The following is a 20204-nucleotide window of genomic DNA, read 5'->3' on the forward strand; positions in this document are numbered from 1 at the left end:
GGCGAAGATGCAATGATAGATACCGCTTTGTTCTCCCTTTTGTGTTTGTTTCGGCGTTAAGTGGTTGACTAAGTATACGGACCAGTCAATCTCTCCCTCTATTTCCCGCACTCTTGGCTCAATCCAACCGAAGAGGAGTGTGAACGTGGTGTGACCATGGCTTTCCCATCGGAGAGCGTATGTTAAAGTGACACCTAAATATTTAAGCTGAAATGCACAAGTGAGAGGTGTGTCATTAATAATGTAAGTAAACTCAGATATCTGTTTCTTTCTTACTGTTAGCGTTACAGATTTTTGGGCATTTAAACTCATCTGCCACTCCTGACACCAAGAAAAGGCAGAATTTTGTATATGGTGATTATCACTGTGATTAATTTCGCGGTACGAAATACAATGGTCAGCGAATAGACGGATGTTACCATGTAATCGGGAAGGCAAATCTTTTATCTATGTTAAAAATAAAAGTGGGTCTAAAACACTGCCTTGGCGCACTCCCAATGCAACAGGTGCTAAATTGGAAGCTTCATTATGAATATACGCGAATTGTGAGCTGTATAGATCGGCACAGTGACTCATGAGTGCACTCACTCGCACTCATTTCAAAGGGGTGAGTGCGAGTGAGGGCCAGTGAGTGTGAGTGGAGGTGAGTGCCAGTGAACGTGACTGGAAGTGAGCGTGAGTGAGTGCAGGTGAGTGCCAGTCAGTGTGAGTGCGAATGCGAGTGAGTGTCAGTGCAGGTGAGTGCCAGTGAGTGTGACTGGAGGTGAGTGCGAGTGCGGGTGAGTGCCAGTGAGTGAGTGGAGGTGAGTGCGAGTGAGTACCAGTGAGTGTGAGTGCAGGTGAGTGCGCGTGAGTGCCAGTGAGCGTGAGTGGAGGTGAGTGCGAGTGAGCGCCAGTGAGTGTGAGTGGAAGTGAGTGCGAGTGCGATTGAGTGCTCTGAGTGTGAGTGGAGGTGAGTGTGAACGTGAGTGAGTGCGGGGCCTGGAAAAAATGGTGAGTGAGTGTGAGTGAGTATTCTCCCACACTGCCGACCTATGGCCTGTAGACACCAAGCCAATGTGTCGATCCTTTGTGATCACACCATTTGCTAGGTTGCATACTAAAGGGGCCCTGAAACACTTTTTGAGCACGGTAAAAAAATGTTGCCAATCTGTAAATGATACTTCTATAAACATGAGCCAAATATTATTGCATTGCATACAGCAAGGAATTAAGAATTTTGTTTCAAAAGCGGTGAACAGTCGCTTGCTCTCGCATCCGCAATGTCGTCATTGAAAGCATTTGTTTGACCAACGGTATTGGCTGACTTTGTGATTGCGAGAACATTCTCAGTAATACATATTTGCTACATATTTAACTTAATACATATTCTAACTTAGATAAATGAAAAATTATATGTCATCGATCTCAAAAAGACAGAAAAATCATTTCATCTTTGCACTGCGCGTAGCTGCGTCTGCTGCTCATGGCCTCCGAGACTGCAGCGGCGTGCTGCATAGCATCGTCTACCGCGGCCGCCATGGAGTACCGTGACGAGCCTTTTCAGCGCCGTGACACTCAACTTTTGGCCGGGGCTTTGCCCGCTTGGCTTCTCTGCTGTGTAGCTTCCAGCGCGCTAGCAGAGACGAAAGGAGAGAGAGAAAGCTGGGTATGAATGCAATAACTCCACCAGTTAAAGGATTTGAAAACATTTCGTGGCATGAGATGTGTGGGACGATGTACTTTAATAGTGAGGCCATTCTGTGATTAGTATGCATTTGTAATTTATTGATCACATGCCGTGTACTGGCATGACAGGCCACTGAGGGGTGATCAAAATCAATTGGAGCCCCTTTGCTGGCCCCTAGGAGGCATCGCATGAGCGGTTCATTCACACAGACCCGATTGTAGCTATTGCCGATATTGGCATGGGAGACGCGCTTATAACGAATAACAAAGCTATAACAATACTTTATTGTAGAATACATGGATAAACTAGTGAAATAATATTTTACAAATGTAATAAAACTTACACAACTTATTTTTATGTTTTAAATAGGTTTGACACAAATGGGGCCCATATTTTGTAGCATTTAACTTCATTTTCCATTTTTATCATATGTTGTGCCGAGGATGCCAGCTAAGATGACTGTGTGGCAGCCTCTGAGCCACATTCAAACCAATGACGAAGGGCCATAATAGTTGAAAAGTGTAGGGTTAAAGTGTAGGTCTCAGGGATGTGCAGCCACAGCAAAAATGTGGCAAGTGCGTGTCTGCAAACAGACTCAGTGGTGCGCACCAGTCAGAGAAGTGAAGCGAGAAATTTTCAGTAATCAGTCATTTGATCGCTATACAAGGCTCTGTAAGTTCTCCCACATTTTGCAAAACGGGACGGTATCGCTGGTTTGCGAGCACCCACTTTTAAGAACGTAATCGCACACCTAAAGCAGAGCCACGTAGGTGAGCATCTCGCAATAATTCGTCGAGTGATAAGAAATGAGATGGCAATCTATTTTCCCAGACACCCGTAGCTCGAAACGACATGGAAAGCATGCGTGAGAATGCCAAATATAAATTTCAAGAGCATGCGGCAGTAAACTAGGTAAAGTGTCAGTACTCTCCTATACTACTATGGTGGCAACCACCATAGAGTGAAGCAAAAGATCAGTTGTGGTGGCAGCCCAGGAATGGCAGTGCAATAAGAACTTTTTTAGAAGTAGCAGGAGGTTGCTGCACCTCCGTCGCAATGCTAGTCGACACTTCGTTCTGAAAAAGTCAATTTTTTTCCCATACATTCAGTCGTCTTCGTACGTGTGGGTTCATGATCACTTGTGATTTGTTTGGTGACCCTCAAAGTGTTAAACACAGAGATGAAGAAATCATTGCATGGTAGGTTGGCACATTGATGCTGCATCCTGAATTTTCATGTCAACTCGCTGTACATTAATGGCATTTCATTGGTGCTTTTTGTCGTTGGGATGACACAACAATTTACACCAAATTGGTGGGAATTTTCACAAAAACTGACAGCATTAATGTGCCTAAACCACATCTATACCATACCACATTCATCTGACTTTATATTGCAGAATAATAGTTTCCATAATCATTTCAGAGTTAATTTCGTAATTGGTTCAAAGCAATGTACTCATTTGGGTACTATGGGATTAAGGAAGGGATATCCTCCTCAGTCCTCAGTAATTTAATCTTAGTCGGCAGCGCTTGACAGAGCCTAGAAAGTGCACCACAAGTTCATGTTACATTGGCATGCACGCATCGCATACGAGCTCCCCAGCATAAGTGCTTAGTGAAAATTAATGCCAGTGCTTTAACCTCACTTACAAGAGCTAATTTTCCAGCTCCAAGATACAAACGATGAAATGCATGGCTAATAGATTTTTTGAAAGGCTGAATAGAAGCAGTATTGTTTTTGTAATGTGTATTCATTCCTAGTGAACTTGAAAAATGATGAAATGCATGGCTAATAGATTTTTACAGCGAAAGCTGTATATGGCTAGACAAAACGAAAAGCCGTTCGTCCCAAGTTTCGCTAAACGTCTCCATTGGCTGTGCCGTCAGTTACATCGTTCTCTACGTCGCACCCAAGCGCGCGTGCCATTGACAGCATTGTTAGTGACGTCGTTCTCTGCGTCGTACCTGCTCTGCCCGCAACGCCGCCTCCTCGGCTCGCCGTTGTTGCATGCGTTCGATATCTCGAGTTAGCTTGGCGTCGTGGTTAGCATCTGCCTGCCATTGGTGCTTGCGTTCCACTAGAAACACAAGCATGTAACCAATAATTGAGAAACGCTTCAATACAGCGTCGGGATTAACCCACTGCTAAACACCGGGGCCGCACGTTTCAGCTTCACTGGTTAACCATCTGTACGGAAAGCTTGGGCAGTGTTTTTTTTTAAAGGTCTGTATAGAACCAATATTGTTTTTTGTGGTGTGCATTCATTCCTAGCGAAATTGCGATACTCCACACATGCACATATTGAAGTGTTGTGTTTAAGTGAGAGTGCTCATTAACTTTGTATGCTTTAACAAATATGCTTGAATCATTGATGTAAACAATAAACTGTAGCGGCTGGACAGGCTGCAGAATTATTGTCTGCAGTGCTGTCCGTTGTGTGGATGCACTATTATAGACCATTATTTAGGCACACAGGTTTCATGTGAATGCAGTCAAGAAAAAGGCATCTAAGTATGGAACCATAGTTGGATTTTATTCAGTGAAACTTCTTTCTTTTGATTCATTTTTGACAGCCTCTGTGCTTTTTTGCTCTTCCAGATCATGCCAAAGTTTTTTATGTGGACTTTGGCAACATTGACAGGGTGGACATTGACTGTGTATGCTTCCTTGAAGAGGAGTTTGCATCAATTCCAGCACAGGGTCTTTGCTGCAGTATTAAGGGTGTATGTATGGTACATGGTTCAATATGTAAAACTATAAAGTTCTGATATGTAGATATGCTTTAGTACTCTTACCTGTCATGATACCCTAATTGGCACTAATGTGTCTCATGCTAAGTTTTGAGGGTTATAGGAAACGGCTGCTAATTAACTCCATTCAGAATGACCCACATGTGCCCCTTGATTAACTACAACTTGTTGTTTAATGCATAAAGCTATGCACATGGAGGAAGTACATCCTCCATGTAGTTGTTCCCTTGTTGCATGAAACAGCATGATTGAATAGTATTGTTAGAGCCAGTTAGTTTTGCATTATTCCAGATTATTGAAGCCTAAATACATGGGATGAAAGAAAGAACTTGTATGAACAGGACAATGCACTGCTTGCAACTTCGCAGTATTAATGTCCACAGCAGCAAACAATCTTTAATGTTCTGTAATCAGTGATTTTAAGTTTTTATTTGGGCATCATGTTGTTTGACGCACGCATTGGGATGTGTAAGAGTATGTCGTGATTTAGTAACTGCACTGTATTGCAGGTGAGGTCTCCATGTGGCCCCGGCATGTGGACTATGACTGCTGTGCGTACATTTCGAGACAAGATCTCTCAACAAGGCATAAAGTTGCAAGCCTACTTTCACTCGCAAGATATTGTCACTGGCCGCTACATTGTGGACATTCTGTCTGATAATCAAGACCATGTTTCGATCAACTTGTCTGAAGAATTCCTCAATATGTGTTCGACAGAAGGACCCCTACTTCTCAAAGTAAGGCTTTAATATAATTAATGTGCCATTGTTAATTGTGTGATTTCTTGCTTTTTTTCGTTGCTGTACCTAATGTTTACTTAAGTTCTATAAGAGACACTGAGATCAAGGGTCATTGATTCCTGAACTCGTTCTTTACCGGGCCTGTAGAAACAGATCAATTTGATCGACAGTATATTTACACATTGTTTAAATCCATTGGAATTGTTCTTCTAAGCAATGCCATGCACTGTCTGAAATGACGACTGAACTTCAGCTATTGCTCAGATTTTACAATTTTTGACATATTAGGGAGTCTGGAAAAACAAAACTACGACTGGAGATATTGCCGAAACTAGCCTCTAGTGCTCCTAGCACCTCCTCAATAAAACGACTCAAAATTTGCACTTTGGTCGACTCGGCAACATAATTTTTGCATGAATGACAGCATTGAAGACATAGAAGCTTCTGTCGGGTTGTTTAATCCCCTGATCTGACGTCTAGGCTGTTTTAATGATGTCTCAATTAACAGTAGGAAGATCATGAGTACGTGTTAGTTTGATAATTGTGTTCGACTAATATCAAGTGCAGCTTTATTTTTCCTACCGTGGGTTGCTTTTATCCATCAGCCTTTCGACATTGTATGTACAAATTATTACAAGCAATCGTTCTTGTCTTGTGGGGTTTCACTTACACAAGAGCACGTAGTCTATTTCCGGCCAACCTTTGACTGAAGCTTGAATAGCAGTCTAATCTCTTACATTTTGAACTCCACCTTACTGTACAGTACTGTACTTAAACTGAAAAAAGCATGTGGAGTCCCCAGCGCCAGTTGAATGCACACTAGACCACCTTGCCTGCACAGAAAAGCTGATCGAACGCTTTATTGAAGTGTGACGAGGCTTCTGGATGCTCCCTGACCTTACAACCATTGCTTCACGAGTCTAAAGAATACTGTAAAAAATGAACCAGGTGCCTGCTGCAATGGATGAAAACAAATGTACCCTGTGAAGTAGGAACTTGCACTTGTTTTCACCTTGTGAAGCTGCTGCTTTCCCGTATAGCATGGGCATCACTATGGTTAGTATTGACGCCAGCAAATCTACGTAATAATATTTTATTGTGATAGCAATTATATCGACACTCAAAGCGGATTTCTGCCTTCGCCGTGAGGTTCCGTATGATACTTTATTGCGATATGGACACTCAAAGTTGATTTCTGCCGTTGCCGTGAGGTTCCGTATGACATCAACGGCGATTAAATTGTCGCCGCGCGCCGTATGCTGTATGTGCGAGTGAAAGCGCGCCAGGGACGTGCACATTCATAGGGAGCGAACGCACGGTGGAGAGCAAATGCGTGTTTTGCACCGTGCTCCCTGAAGGGCTGCAGAATTAAGCGTCTCTTTCCTCCTTTACAGTCGCCATATATATAGAGCAAACGCGACTTTTTCCATTGCGCGAAAGGCCGTTGGGGGACGGGAGGGAGGGAGAGGAGGCGACGTTTAGCTGCGGTACCAAATGCATATTTATATAAAAACGTCGCGAGGCGAGAAGGTGGTAAAGACTTCCGACGCTGCTCGACGAGTGTTCCGTTCTGATCTCGTCGAAAACCTCCAAGCCGCCCCCAGAGGCACTGGCAACAGTCACCAACACCGCGTGCATTCTGTGCGAATGCAGGCAAAACGCCGACGGCGTCGACAACAGTACTGCGTGTTGCTGATGCTGCTGCATGTCCAAGTTTATACAGCTGATAAAACTACTACCCTTACTCCGTATAGCTCTCCACTAATTTGCTATCGCAATTGATGCTTCGCCTTTCGGGTGAAACTGCGACATTTTTTTGCATGATATGACTTACAAAAGTTGGGAACAAGGAGCCAGGCACGTGTTTTGTATATTTTGAGATTTTTTTTTTTAATTCTCAGTACTTATACTTAAAAATAGTAAATTATTTCACTGATGTTCCTTGTGGTGCCTCTTTGAAGTTTCACATAATAATTCTCAAAAACTATCTGAGGAATTATTACTGCTTTACATCCATTCAAAACACTAGTGATCAGGCTATAATTTTATGTATCACGGTATCCGTTGCGACTATAACCTTTTGACATTAAACGTTAAAACATTAAAGAACCAAAAATGTGTCATGAGATTTTGGTGGAAATAAAAAAAAACATAATTTATGTACAAATAAATTGCTTTAAGTGAGAAAGTGCTATAAGTTGTGAACATGATGTTCGCTATATAATAGAAAAAAAATTTACTTTAAGTCGGCACAGAGAGTTATGCAATACTGCATGCTGCAGTGCACTACTGTGAAATTTTGGTACTACAATTAAGCCCCATTGCGAGTGTTGCTATTTTAGCAATTTTGTCATTAGATTCAGCAACCTTCTTGGTCTGTTTAGTGACGAAATTTCTCTATTTCGCGACCGGCTACTATTTAACGTCATGGCAGAACAGCTGGCGCCATTTTAGAGACTACAAAGTCAAGAAATTTGTTTTTAAAATGTCTCCAGAAAGCGCTTTATTATTCAAAAACTACAAAAAAGTGGCCAAAATTGACTGCATGGCGCATGGGCTCTATGACCATGATGAAGCAACGATGATCTGCAGTCTGCCTTCACGGAGGTCCCGCTGTGGTTTGTTGCACCAAGGGAAACAGACTTCACATTGCGCTCGCAAAATGCATTTCTCCCCCCCCCCCCCCCAACTCTTTATAAAACCCACCAGAATTGGTCCTAACGGTGCTGAACTTTCGCTAGGCGTGTTCGATTGGCGTTCACAAGCGTAGCAGTAGATTAAACTACCAAAGCTTATTGCAATAAACTTTATGGTGAGATTTAGAATGCAGCAGGTAAATAATAGGACAGACCAACTACACAAAGCTGTACATATCGGAGCGGCTGGGCTCGATCACACAAATATAGACGCAGCGCGTCCACTTCTTGTGGCTTTCACTCAAATTATTACTGCTTGGAGCTTTCAAGTGGATCAAAGGGCGGGAATGTAGTATTTGACCTGTACGAAGGTCCCATAATTGTCATGGCTGTGTTAACGTGACCAAGATCGTCTTGCAAAATTTAGTCCTCCTTTCACGAGTGCTGAAAACTTTGCGGCATAACATGAACCAAGTGCGTCTTTTTGCTAGAAAAATCTGGTGAACCATATTGTACCGTTCTGTATTTGTAATCATAAAATCTGAAAGTAAACATAAGAGTTCTGCTGTTGCGATGCAAATTGTTTTAAATACATTAGGAAAGTTGCAGTCTGGTATATTCACTCTTTATTCCTCACCTGCACGGACACTAGATGAACGTGAAATGTTTGCAGATTTTCTTCACCAACAAGCCCAAATGTTTACACTGATGAATGTGAAATGTCTTGTTAGATGCGTTATGCCTTGTTAGCCTATATTTTGCATTTTGAAAATGCCTACATTGTATGAAACTCACTCGGCAGTCTTGACCATAATTTTAGTGACATTGGACCAAATTTAGCAAAATTTTAGCAACTTTTTTTCTCTCAGTTTAGTGCCACGCTCGAAAAATAAGTTGGCTATATTGCCCATCACGTGATCACAGATTGATGTACACAGGTTAGCTGTTATTAAGTGTACCATACTTTTAAGTTAAAAATGCATTTGTTTTATTTTATACTTGTTTGCACTTTTTTTGGGTGTGTATTACTATTGAAAGGATGTTCACATGTACAGTCGAACCCGTTTATAACGAATTCGATAGTTCCGCAAAAAGTGGTCCTTGTACCAGTAGTTCGTTATATGTGGACTCGCCCTTCAAAATGCACAAAAATTAACGACACTGAAGCTGGCCGTGGCACTTACAATTCGACACCACTTTGGTCCGAAAATGTATTTTTAGTATCGTACATTTTGTTACCTTCCTTGGCACATTCCCACATCTAGTGCAAAGTTTTACAGCGTAAGCTGTTATGGGCTCATTGCAATAGCCGTTTCATTTGGCGATGGTGTCCGCCACCGGTGTCGGTAGCCGCTATCAATGGAAATGAGAAAAAAAAAAACTGTTCCTGGGCCGGGATCGAACCACTGAGCCACGCCAGCGCTTCATAACATGTAGCGGAAAAATGCCCTATAAACGTGTCCCATAGTGGGCGAGGAGACACGATGGTGATTTAATGGCATCCCCTTTGAAATGGGGCTGTGACAAATGGTCACCTAGACTGCTTGCTTTAATCAGGTATGCTATACATGTTTTTTTTTTTTATGTAGCCTTTCGTTGTACATCTCCTTAGCCGTTTATTATTATTTTTTTACCCTTCAAAATCTACCTTGTACCGCTACCTACGACTAAGAGATCCGGTCGAATCAATTTCTTCCCTGCTTTTCTTTTTTTCCACTAATACATGCGAGGTGACATGCGCATACCTGCCAAGTGTCCCGGATTTGGACCGTGTCTTCCGGTTGTACGATTGACAGGAAAATCTCCCGGAAATTGCAGTTGTGTGCCATTTCTATCCACGCCCAGCGCTTCGTCAGACCACATAGGCAAAAAAAAAAATCCAATCCAGTCCAGTCGGAAGTAGGAAAATCTTATACATGCGCTATTTGGTTAACCGCAGAGCCGCTCCTTACGCTGACGGGGTTCTTGGGTGCCCTAGTGGCCCTATCCTCATTAACCCTTTAAGGCCCAGTGATTCCAAATGGAATGGTCAATTTTTTTTTTGCTGAGTGGGCAACCCTGGGTTAAAAAAAAGAAAAGGTTGTTCTTACGCTACAACTCATATTTAGCCCTTGCTCTACATATGCTGGCAAGCTGGTAGACTCAAGGAAGTGCTGTCACCTCTGAACGAAAAAAAAAAAAAAAAGAATCGCTTGCAACTGTTCCCGCCATTTGCTGAGATCGCCTCTTCTTTTCACCGTGCAGAGGTACGACAATTATTTTATTTTTGTCTCGAACATTCGGATTTGGACTATTAGGTGCTATGCTATTCATTCGCAGTAAATTTATTCGGCGAAAAGTATTTGCGGGTACCGGAGAACTTTGCGAATCTTGATGATTCCAAATGGAATCATTGGGACGTAGCGGCCCCGACTACTCACGTGATACATTTTCGATTGACGTTACCTCACTGACTAAATCGCCTGTTTGTTAGCTCTCAAACGGCGTTTTCATGCCATACTTGGCCATGTTTTAGGCGCGTGCTACCTGGTGGATCATTATCGCTTCAGGAGCCTGTATTATTGGTGGAGCCTTGCTCTGCTTTTTGTGATTTTATGCTGTTGATATGAGCTTATGCCCTGTAGATAAACTTTTTTGGGGGAAATCCCTCCGTAATACGGAAACAATTTCTTTCGGAATAGATAGCGACAATCAGCGCATGCGAGTTTTATTGGAAAAAGAAAGAAGTTGCAAAGCTTGTGCTGATCCCTTGAGGTGACCTTGATTCGTCCGATGAAAAAGAAGTCATTGCGCAAACTAGAAAAGATAGAGAAGCATGTGCTCTTACTCCCGCATTCGGTGAGAGAAGTGTGGCACACACCCCTGCCTCAACAAAGACAATAATTGCTTCCAAGAGTTTCATCTAAAATAGACTTTTCACGTATTGCTTGAAACGACGCATTTCATGTCCACCATGTCCCACTGATTCCATTTGGAATCATTAAGTTTTGATTGAAAAGTGTGAGCACAGATTTTAAAATTTTTTTTAACTACCACGATCATGCACATCTCAAATTGTAAAGACCAATTTTTTACACTGAACAGAATTAATTTGGGCCTGAAAGGGTTAAGCTAGCGAGCGAATGCCGCGTTCCACCACTAGCAACACTAGACTCTCCATCGTTCTCAGCGTCAGCCGCTCTGGCATTGCATAGGCCCACAGTCAGTCATGGCTTTAAAAGCAAGGAGTGTTAGCGCAAAAAGTGTCTTCAAGTATTTTAATGTAGTGCTCAGCTGAAGTGACGTTGGGTATTTTGTTGATACCACAGAGCAATGCAGAGTGCGAGCGACAATTTAACTTCGGGAAAAATACGAGGACGCAGTGCCGCTCATTCATGTGTCGTTCGTCTAAGACGGTGAGAAACGTCATCCTCGCAAAATGTGAAAGAAATGAAATTTCTTGCAATGAAACGTTATGTGAAGAATTTTTGAACACCCGCCGTAGTTGTTTAGTGGCCTTGGCATTGCGCTGCTAAGCACGAGTTCGCGGGATCAAATCTCAGCCGCCGCGGCTGCATTTAGTTGGGGGTGAAATGCAAAAACGCCCGTGTGCCATTTATTGGGTTAAAAAACCCCAGGTGGTTGAAATTAATCCAGAGTTCCCCACTACGGCGAGCCTCATAATCAGATGGTGGTTGTGGGACATAAGACCCGAGAATTTGATTAAATTTTAAGGAATGTTTGAAGAGAGAATTAGCAACAACTAAATGCATGCAAAAGCCTGCAAAAGTTCATGTGGTCATTTGTACATCTGTAAATAAAATTGTAAGGAAGTTCTCCTGTCAGTACTTGAAAATATAGACGTCGGGGGGGGGGGGGGGTTATAACCGACTGACCCCCCCCCCCCCCCCCCCCCGGGTCGGAAGATCTCCCGGATTTAGTTTCTTCGAACTTAGCAGGTATGCATGCGTAGCATCGATACATGCACATGTTGCATTACAGTTGCATATTATTACATCACTTAGAACGCCATGTAGCAGATGCGCAGGTAGCGGTACAAGGCAGTTAAAGAAACTTTGAAGAAGAAAAAGAAGGTTAAGGAGATGTATACAAGAATGCTTGAAAAATTGTGTACCAGTTTAAACAAAGCTTGCTAGGTGACTATAAATCATCATCATCATTAGCATCGTATCGTAGCCACTTGTCTTGCAATGTGAGATGCGTGCCTGGTAGCGTTTATACGTGCGCCTTTTGCATTGCAGTGTCATATTATTACACCAGGTGGCACGCAATGTAGAAGTTGCATGTAAAATTTGATTCGTGGCGCGAGCTGTAGCTTTTTTAGGCAGGCCCCAGTCAATCAGAAAGCAGGATTAAGTATTAAATGTAGCAAAACACCAGTAAAGGGCAGAATTAGATGACCAGGAGTTAGGAAAAGATGCAGAAAGGATAATAATAGAGAAGGTAAAATTTGCTACATTAATACGCAGGGTGGTCGTAAGCAGGAAATATGGCTGGAAATTCAAACGCAGCTGAATGATGAAGCGATTAGCGTGTACGCCTCGACCGAAACGCATCTACGAGATTTGGAGCAGCTGCCTGTTATTGACAATTTTGTATGGGAAGTGTGCAACAGAATGACTGGGTCAAGGAAAGGCGGTGGCGTAGGCATACTAATTAGGCGAGGTCTGAAGTGGCAAAGGGTAAAAGAGACATGTAAGGAGCATTTATGGATTAGCAGCTCTTGGCAAGGTAAAAAGACATGGCTGGGAGTAGCTTACCTATAGACAGGTAGTGATAGGAGAGAAAAAAAAGGAATTGGTTGATAGCATTAGAAGCGATATTAATGAGTTCAGTAAATTGGGCCAGGTGATATTAGTGGGAGATATGAACGCGCACATGGACGATTTAAACGGATATGCTGATTACAACGGCTCTCTAGTGCTGGATCTGTGTGATGAACAGAACCTTATAGTAGTTAACAGGGAGAATAAGTGTCATGGACAGGTAACGTGGCAATGCGGAAACAGGCAGTCATGTATCAACTACGCCTTAGTCTCAGAAATGGTCTGCGAACAACTAGACCAAATGATAATAGACGAAAATGGAAAAAATAGCCTGGGTAGCGATCATAGACGTTTAGCATTAAAGTTTGGGAGAGATACCAACGCAGAACACAGACCAATAGCCTCAGAATTTTTAAAAATGAATGAAGAGCAAATAACAGAGATCGCAAAAAACATAGAGAAGAAAATTGAGGCTTTTCCTACAGCAGTCTGGGAATATAAGGAACTGGTGGATGTTATGCAGCAGGAAATAAGGCAGACACGGCAAAACAATTGTTGGTTATGAAAGAGGAAACCACATAAGTGGTGGAACAAGGAAATAAAGCAAGCTATAGAAGAGCGTAAAGAGGCATCTAGGGCTAGTCGAGAAGCCAAAACATTGGGATTACACAAAGAAGAGGTGCTCCTTAGATGGAACACATACCAAGAAAAGAAAAGGCAGGCGAGTGAGCTCGTGCAAGAGAAAATTAAATGCACAAGTGAACGTTGGGTGCATAACATTCACAAATAAGACAAAAGCGCCCCAAAAAGATTCTGGAACCATATAAAAGCACTCGGAGCTCCAACTAAAGACTTGCAAATGGCTATAAGGGATGAAGATGGTAACATCTACGAAGGAGATGATGCGCTGCGGAACATCACAGACGTTATTCGGGATAACTTCGGCATGAGAAAAAGCGTAGTTCAGAAAACAGATCCAGCAACAACAGAGAGGCCTGAGAGATCAAAATTTAGCATAGAAAGCTTTTATTTGAAAAAGGCAGCAGAACATGTCCCTAATAACGCTACAGCAGGACCCGATGAAATCCCAAAACAGCTAATCAAAAACCTCGGTCCAAAGAGCAAGGCACTGCTGACTAATGCCATAGAGCAAGTGATTAGAGCAAAGAAAATTCCTGTTGGATGGCGCGAGAGCAAGATGAACCTCAGCTATAAAGGCAAAGGAGATAAGGATAAAGCTCGTACAGGCCAGTTACAGTAACGTCGGTGATATATAGATTGGCAATGCAAGCCATAAAATTTGAACTGTCGAAGTTGGTGGAGAAAAACAATCTAGTGGGGGAACTACAGAATGGGTTCAGGCCAGGCAGACGCTTAGAGGATATGTTTGTACTAACTCAGTGCATAGAGATTTCATAGAGATTTCAGTAGCTCAGAAAAAACCTTTATCGATAGCATTTCTAGATATTAAAGGAGCTCATGAAAACGTAGACAGGGAATTGTTATGGGATATTCTTAAGCACGAAGGCATAGATGATGATTTCGTGGAGCTTCTGAGGGAGATATATAGAGACAACCAAGTACATGTTGTATGGGAAAGTCAAAGAGGTAATGAAATGGTGGGAATTCACCAAGGATTGAAGCAAGGATGTCCTCCGTTTCCATTGTTCACGCTTTACGTTAAGGGTATAGAAAGACTGGAAAACAGCAAATTAGGGTTTGATTTATCCTACATGCATAATGGACAAATGGTGCAACAGAAGGTCCCTGGACTGATGTACGCAGACGACGTTGTGCTACTAGCGGACAATAAAAAAGATTTACAGATACTTGCGAATATCTGTGGCAGCACAGCGACAAATCTAGGCCTTAAGTTTAGCACAGAGGAATCGGGAATTATGATCTTTAATGAAGGAGACGAGTAACTACGTGGTGTCAGTTCAACAGCAAGTCATACCCATAGTCAAGCAATATAAGTACCTCGGCGTACACGTAAACGAAGGAAAGAATTACTCAAACAACCACCAAGATAATCTGAAAATAAAGGGGAAGCGGAATGGCAGCAATAATAAAACACAGAGCACTGTGGGGCCACAATAAGTATGAGGTGGTGCATAGAATCGGGAAAGGAGTAATGGTGCCGGCGCTACCATTCACAAATATGTCATTCTATGATTAAAATTGGATATCTTGTCAGGGTTGGAAGTTAACCAAAGATCAGTAGGCCGGTTGGCTTTGGGAGCCCACGGTAAAACCACAATGAGGCAGTGCAGGGTGACATTGTTTGGGCCTCTTTTGAAGTCGGAGAAGCACAGAGCAAAATTAGTTCTGAAGAAAGGGCCAGGAACATGGATGAAAATAAATGGGCGGCTAAAGTGCACAAGTATCTCTACATGAAAAGCGTGGACACAGAATGGAGGAAGAGGTCAAGGAAGTTGGCAACCAAGTACGGGATAATCGAAACTGTAAATAGACAACCAGGAGTCATCAGAAAGAAAGGGAGAGAAATAGACACAGTGAATTGGATGCAAAGAATGGAAACAAAAAGGATCATGGAGATCTACAAGAATGAGAAGAAAGAAATTAGAAGGGAAAATCTGTAGGATAACACAAAGGGCAGTGCCTTGCTATTTGAGGACCGAGCCAGTTGCCTAAGGACGAAAACATACCAGAGAAAATATTTGGAACTAGATGAGGCATGTGTATGCTGCAGTAAAGATCCAGAGACCACTCGGCACATCCTAATGGCATGCGATGGGATTCACCCAGCGAGAACCATAGGTAACGTACTACTTCCAGAAGTGCTTGGGTTTAAAGTAGAAGGAAACATCAACCGATCAGCCGTAGAGATAAGCAAGAGACGATTAGAGTACTGGTGGAAAAAAAGCAGGGAAGAGATTGATACGACCTGATCTCTTAAAATCATAGGTAGCGGTACAAGGTAAATTTTGGAAAAAAAGAAAATGATTTATAAGAGGTATACAAAAATGCTAGATAAAGAACATGTATAGTATACCTGATTAAATCAAGCAGGCTAGGCGACTATTTGTCGCCGCCCCGTTTCAAAGGGGATGCCATTAAATCATCATCAGCAGCATAGGTAGCGGTAGAAGGTAGAGAAGTCTTGAGGAAGAAAAAGAAGATTATAGAGATGTATAAATATTGATGTAATGAAAAGCATGTATGGCATAGCTGATTAATCAAGCAGGCTAGGTGACTGTTTGTCGCCGCCCCGTTTCAAAGGGAATGCCATTATATCATCATCATTAGCATCGTATCATGCCATTTGACACGCAATGTGAAATGCATGCCGCCTAGCTTGGATACGTACAAACTATACATTGCAGTTCCGTTATATTCCGCAAGGTGTCTTGGCATGTAGCAATTGCACATAGCAGTTGCATGCTGCATGTAGCTGAACCTGGTTAACTCAAGCAGGCTAGGTGACTATTTGTCACCACCCCGTTTCGAAGGGGGATACCAATAAACCATCGTCATCATCATCAACAGCAACGTCCCGTGCCACGGGTAGTGGCTGTACCACGGGTCAAGGAACGTGGCACGTGCGCCACGTACTCTGGATACGGTGGACACCGCTTCGGAACACGTAAGGCGCCTCCTTGCAAGGTACGAACCGCCGCTGAAAAAGCGATTGTAGAGCTACGTGCGCGGCTGCAACCAGGCAACATGGAGCTCAGCAGACCGCTGTGCGGAGAGCAGGACCGGTATTTTGTAGCGATGCGTTATGCTTTATTCTATACTAGTCTTAGCAGCCACCGCTCACGGCCGGCTGATCCCGTCGATATCGTGAGCAGACCGTCGCTCTGACCACTGACCAAGCGCGAAAAGGCATTAGCATCGGAAAGGCATTGCTACAAAATACCGTCGCCGTCAACGCCGGGCGGACAGTTCGGATCGTTCTTGTGAAAACGAGGCGAAGAGACTTCGCCGCGAAGACCCTGTATTCCGAAAATGGAGCTACTCTTGAGCCGCTCCTCTAGCTTACGCTGTGACTGTGCTGCTTGTACCGCGCAGGCCTGTGAATTTTGTTAAAAATGTCGTATAAAGAGCGAAATGCGGCGTTGTAGCTATCTCTAAATGAAGCCTGGCCGGTTCCGATCACCTGCCATTTCGAAACTACGAGCGCAGTCGCCGCCGTGTTTTCTTCGAGAGCTTGCGAGTGGTTTCGGAATGATGGCGAAGCGGTCTAGTTATCTTGAGCTGCTGCAGCAAGATGCCGGCATCTTGCAAAGGTCTTGCCGTTACGGCTGCAGCGTCAGCCGCGGAGCTACGTTTTGTATGTCGCTTCGATAGAAAAAGTACGAAGTTCGAAAGGTCGCCATCGCGATGTTTATCGGCCGTGACGTAAACGAAGCGTCGACGTACCGCGATCTCCCGATAACGGCGAGGTAACGTCTGTCGACTCTAAAAAGAGTGCTGCAATCGTGACGTTCAAGATTGCACGCGGTGCCGCACGGAGAATGCGCAGTAATTTAAATGCCGCCGTCGTGGCCTCACAGCTGCCGTTCTGCCTTGCCCTGAAGCATGGTTACCCTAGCATGGTTGAAAGCGAGTGACTTTGCTCGCGGCTTCTGAAATTCGCGCGCGGCGCTCGCTCATCTAGGCGGTCGTATCTTCGTCGACTGGAGCGGGGGGCGCGCTGCCGTGTGCTCACGTCGCGATTCCGTCCTTCGGAACTTCGCGTGCGCCCTTCTTTTACCGTGTCCGGTTATTGAGTGCTCGTTGTAACAGTACGCCACTGTTGAAAACGTTCGTGATATCTGAGCGCAGTTTCAATAGGCAGGGTCGCAAAATCGTAAATGCAGTGAAATGTGGTCGCTATAACCGATAAATTGGACGATATAACTAAAAAATTGTTATATCTGGGATCGTTATAAGTGGGTTCGACTGTACAAGTACTGTCTTAACAGGAATGAGGGGAATGGCAGAACAGCACTGTCCGTCATTACATGGTGGTCAACATAAGTAATTTTGTATGTGTGTGCATTTACAAGTGAGTCTGCTGTGTTCTGTGATCTCGTTGTGAAATACGAAATTTGACTTGTGCCATAAAGAGGTGCCATCACTACCAGTAAAGTAAGAGTACTGACATTTGCTACCTCTTGCTACCTGCAGGTCAAAAAGCATGTGTAAACTCATTTTCGAAACCTTGACTTCACTTGAAAATGACCAGAGCAGGTATAAAGGAAACCACAGAGCATGTAAATACATACCAATATTTACGATTGGGTCGTAAAATGCCAAGTTTTTGTAGTTTTGTAGCTTGTTTCAATTTTTTTGTCATGAATAATTTTACATTTCTTGGGAGTCCAGTTTAGAGCTAAACTGTTCTCTAAATGAGTAAAAATAGTCACTCACCTATTCTAAGAGTGATTTTTCGGACCTGCTCTACCAACAGCAGTGCCAACCACTCCGAACCAATGTATTGTAGCGAAGTGACACAGCTGTTAGTGTTCGGACGCATCAGCTTACCAGGGAGACTACAATGAAGGGGGATGAGCTATGGCAGAGGCAAGTGCAAGATTGGCAAGTATGATGACGTGAGGTAACATTAGAAAAACTAGATTTATTCACTTGGCACTAGTTTAATTTTACGCTATACACGCACATATCATACATAAAGCGATATCATACCGATCGTAGAAGGCCTGCCTGACCGGCCTGGTCTCCTGTCGTGAAGTGGTGCCGTGGGCTGCTGTTTCCTTGCTCACCCCGAAACAACTGAAACCCCTTCCTTAAAATGGTTTCTACAGCTTTCAAGGGACCCGCGAGAGAAGCAGGCTTCTCCATCAATGGCTTACTCATACCAATCAGGCAAGCCGATATCATCCAATAGGGGCCAGAGTTTAAGTGACCAGAAATTGTCTCGAAAACACCAAGCCCATGACAAAATTGATGATGACTAATGAGTTGCTCTCTGCCCCCCCCCCCTGATGACAGTACTGCCGAGTGTGAAATGACCCCGCGACACGTACACAAAGCGAGTGCCAGGTTTTGCCGTGCCGGCCAGGCGAGAGCACATGCCCGAGGCGCCGTCGCAGTCATTCAGACGCAAAGGCTCCCGGCGCCCGCGCCGCTCGTTTCTGTGTTTCAACGTCTTGGACGCTGCTCTCTGCCTGGCTTCCCCGCATCGAGGAAGACCCAACAGTCATGAGAACAAAAAAAAGGGCTCGCGGCATACTTTCTTCGTGACGCCTCCCCCCTATAAAAAATAGTGGCCCTCATTTTTACAAAGCACTTCGAACGATAAAAGAAAAGGAGAGCTCAAGAAATTAAATGCGTACGTGAGGAATTCATGCAAGAAAAATGAAGTAGTGGTAAGGAAAAGTGGAAAATAAAAGAACAAAAATAAAAAGCCTGTTGTGACAAAATTGAAAAGAAACGGAGCAATCGCGAAACACAAGTAAAGTAACTCTGAAGTTCATTCACTTGTGCTGTAATCCACATCAGTGACTGTGTCGTAAGCAGCGATAGTTCTAGGTTCGGCCTCATTGGGAAACGTCCTCCAATCAGAGTAAAGTTCAGTCCTTCGTCCGAGCTTTCGACTACGTGCACTCTGACATTGATCTCTGTCTCGCACACACGATCACACGAGTCAGGCCTCCAATCACTACGCTGACCGCACTCGGGTACACCATCGAACGCACTTCTTCTCGACGTCCGTCAACAGACTTGTCTGCGTCTTCATTGGAGCACTGTCGGACGTGGCAACGCACAACATTCACAATGTCACGTTTTTTGCCAGTTCGATCCACGACCTCCCAGTTGTTCTCGCCGACTTGCCTAACAAGATGAAAAGGCCCGTGGTATCGGTGAGAGAGTTTTGTCTTTCCCCGAGCTAAAGGGAGTTAACAAGTACACTAAGTTCCCCGCATGGTAGACGGCACTACGTCATTTAGTGTCATAGCTGCATTTGTTCTTTCCTTGCTTGACGCTTCTCTCGTTCGGTCACTAGTTTGCGAGCACGCTGCAGCCGGTGAGCTACTTTCCTGGCGTCTAGTATGCAGTTGTAACCACATTGCACGCCCAGCCCTACATGTATAGGAAGCATGGGCTCATGTTCATGAAGAAAGAACTGGGTGACCCCGGTGGTCTCATGGGTGGAAGAATTGTTTGCAAAGAGCACATACAGAAGAAATTCGTCCCAGTCGCGATGAGGTGAAGAAACGTACATGCTGAGAATATCGGCCAATGTGCGGTTGAAGTGTTCGCACAAGCCATTGGTTTGTGGGGGGTACGCTGTAGTAGTGGCATGCTCGCTACCTACGAGTCAGAAAATTTCTTCAGTCAGGTTGGCGACATAATGCTGTCCCCGATCACTTATCACTTTCTGGTGCCCCATGACGTAAGACAATTTGCCCGGTGAAGGCTTTAGCTGCTTCTGCAATGGTGTCCGCTGGGCACCCTACAGCCTCGAACCATTTCGTGTGGTAGTTGGTAATCACGAGGATATAGCGGTTTCCTGCTTTGCTTTTAGTGAAAGGGCCAAGAAAATCCATGCCCACTTGTTGGAAAGGTCGACCTACAGGTGGGATCGGCTGGAAAAAACTGGCTGGCTTTCCGGGTGGTAGCTTTCGAGTCTGACAGACAAGGGCAGGGGAGGACATACTTGCTGACGT

The 20204-nt window shown here is 44.0% G+C and overlaps 1 protein-coding gene across 4 annotated transcripts in view; it reads left to right on the forward strand.

Moving 5' to 3' along the window:
• The window catches only part of LOC119436955 (uncharacterized), a 104307-nt gene that overhangs the window by 25081 nt on the left and 59022 nt on the right, over window positions 1–20204 (forward strand). For all 4 annotated transcript variants that reach the window (XR_007464793.1, XR_007464794.1, XR_007464795.1 and 1 more), the window contains 2 exons: window positions 4271–4395; window positions 4932–5159. Coding sequence is in view for 1 of the 4 variants with exons in the window: in XM_049660130.1 (XP_049516087.1) it covers window positions 4271–4395; window positions 4932–5159 (353 nt within the window). In the remaining 3 variants the exon portion in view is untranslated. The remainder of the gene's footprint in view (window positions 1–4270; window positions 4396–4931; window positions 5160–20204) is intronic.

Source organism: Dermacentor silvarum, chromosome 1, assembly GCF_013339745.2.
Source record: "Dermacentor silvarum isolate Dsil-2018 chromosome 1, BIME_Dsil_1.4, whole genome shotgun sequence".
NCBI classification, from domain to species: Eukaryota; Metazoa; Arthropoda; class Arachnida; order Ixodida; family Ixodidae; genus Dermacentor; species Dermacentor silvarum.